This window comes from Marmota marmota, unplaced genomic scaffold (assembly GCF_001458135.2).
Source record: "Marmota marmota marmota unplaced genomic scaffold, marMar, whole genome shotgun sequence".
In the NCBI taxonomy this organism is placed as follows: Eukaryota; Metazoa; Chordata; class Mammalia; order Rodentia; family Sciuridae; genus Marmota; species Marmota marmota.
Genome location: NW_025999968.1, coordinates 20803886 through 20805468, shown reverse-complemented (window position 1 = coordinate 20805468; position 1583 = coordinate 20803886). Strand labels below are relative to the sequence as shown.

General features: G+C 33.7%; 1 protein-coding gene across 1 annotated transcript; it reads left to right on the top strand.

Annotated features, from left to right (window-relative positions):
• The first annotated feature begins 251 nt into the window (after nt 1-251).
• Nucleotides 252-1187, top strand: LOC107136214 (olfactory receptor 5H8-like). The gene has a single exon (XM_015478406.1). The coding sequence runs from the start codon at nt 258-260 to the stop codon at nt 1185-1187; it is 930 nt and encodes a 309-aa protein (XP_015333892.1). The 5' UTR covers nt 252-257.
• Nucleotides 1188-1583: the final 396 nt, after the last annotated feature.

Here is a 1583-nt window from a genome sequence, read left to right as displayed (position 1 = left end):
TGCTTAGAATGTCTTTCTTATTTCCTAGACCTGTTAATTTCTGAATATTCCATGAATCAAGATCATTGTATTTTGCCATTTCTTCAATTATCTCCAATTTTTAAAAATCATAACATAATAAACAAATGTAAAGGAAATCTTCCAAGTGTATGTTTCATTTCAACTCTATCTAATATTTTCACTTTGTCAACAGTTAAGGTATGTTTGTTTTACATTCATTTCATTTCATTTCATTGCAGGTAACAACAAGTGAGGACATGGAAAAGGAAAATGTAACCTTGTTGACAGAGTTTGTTCTCACAGGACTTACACACCAACCACAGTGGAGACTCCCCTTCTTCTTGGTGTTCTTGGTGATCTACCTCATCACTATGATGGGTAACCTTGGCCTGATTGCCCTCATCTGCAGGGATCCTCACCTTCATATACCCATGTACATTTTCCTTGGGAATTTAGCCTTTCTGGATGCTTGGATAACATCAACAGTGACCCCAAATATGCTGGTCAATTTGTTAATCAAGAGCAAGATGATCTCTCTCACTGAATGCAAGATACAATTTTTTTCCTTTGGAGTCAGTGTAACCACAGAATGTTTTCTCCTGGCAGCAATGGCTTATGATCGCTATGTAGCCATCTGCCACCCTTTACATTATCCAGTGATTATGACCAATAGATTATGCATCTGGCTAATAGTTTTATCATTTATAGGTGGCTTTCTTCATGCCTTAATTCATGAAAGCTTTCTATTCAGATTAACCTTCTGTAAATCCAACATAATACATCACTTTTACTGTGACATTGTAGCATTGTTAAAGATTTCCTGTACTGATCCTTCTATTAATTATCTATTAATTTTTATTTTCTCTGGTTCAATTCAGATATTCAGCATTATGACAATATTTGTTTCTTATACATTTGTTCTCTATACAATTTTTAAAAAGAAGTCTGAAAAGGGCCTTAGAAAAGCATTTTCCACCTGTGGAGCTCATCTCTTTACTGTGTCTTTATACTATGGCCCCCTTCTCTTCATGTATGTGCATCCTGCATCTTCACAAGCAAATGATCAAGATATGATCTTCTCTCTATTTTACATGGTTATAATTCCTGTGTTAAATCCCATTATTTACAGCTTGAGAAACAAGAAAGTCATAGATTCATTGATAAAAACGTTGAAAAGAAATGTTTAGTTCTCATCATAGAGTGCACTTTCTTGTTACCAAAACAACTCACAAAAGTTCTATTTGGAAGTGTGTGGGGTTTTTTGTTTGTTTGTTTTTGTGCATGTTGATTTTTTTAACAACTTAGTCATTAGTATCTGGCAAACTCTTTGAAATACTTGTATGTCATTCAATATCATAATAAAATGTAGATGAGTGTTCAAAGCATACTATGATATTTAAAGAGAAAACAAATAAAAATATTTTAATATTTGCATGTCCTTAAATGAGGATTCATAAATAGGCTAAGTGCTACATTCATGTAGATACTCTGAAAAGAACTTGAGTATATCATTGACACAAATACAGGTGTATAAGCTGGAGACTCAGATCATAGTTGCTCCAGAGTGGTTTGCAGGCTTGTTT

Bases quoted from the DNA above. Each gene is read 5' to 3' on its own strand.
- LOC107136214 (XM_015478406.1), top strand. From the start codon at position 258: ATGGAAAAGGAAAATGTAACCTTGTTGACAGAGTTTGTTCTCACAGGA.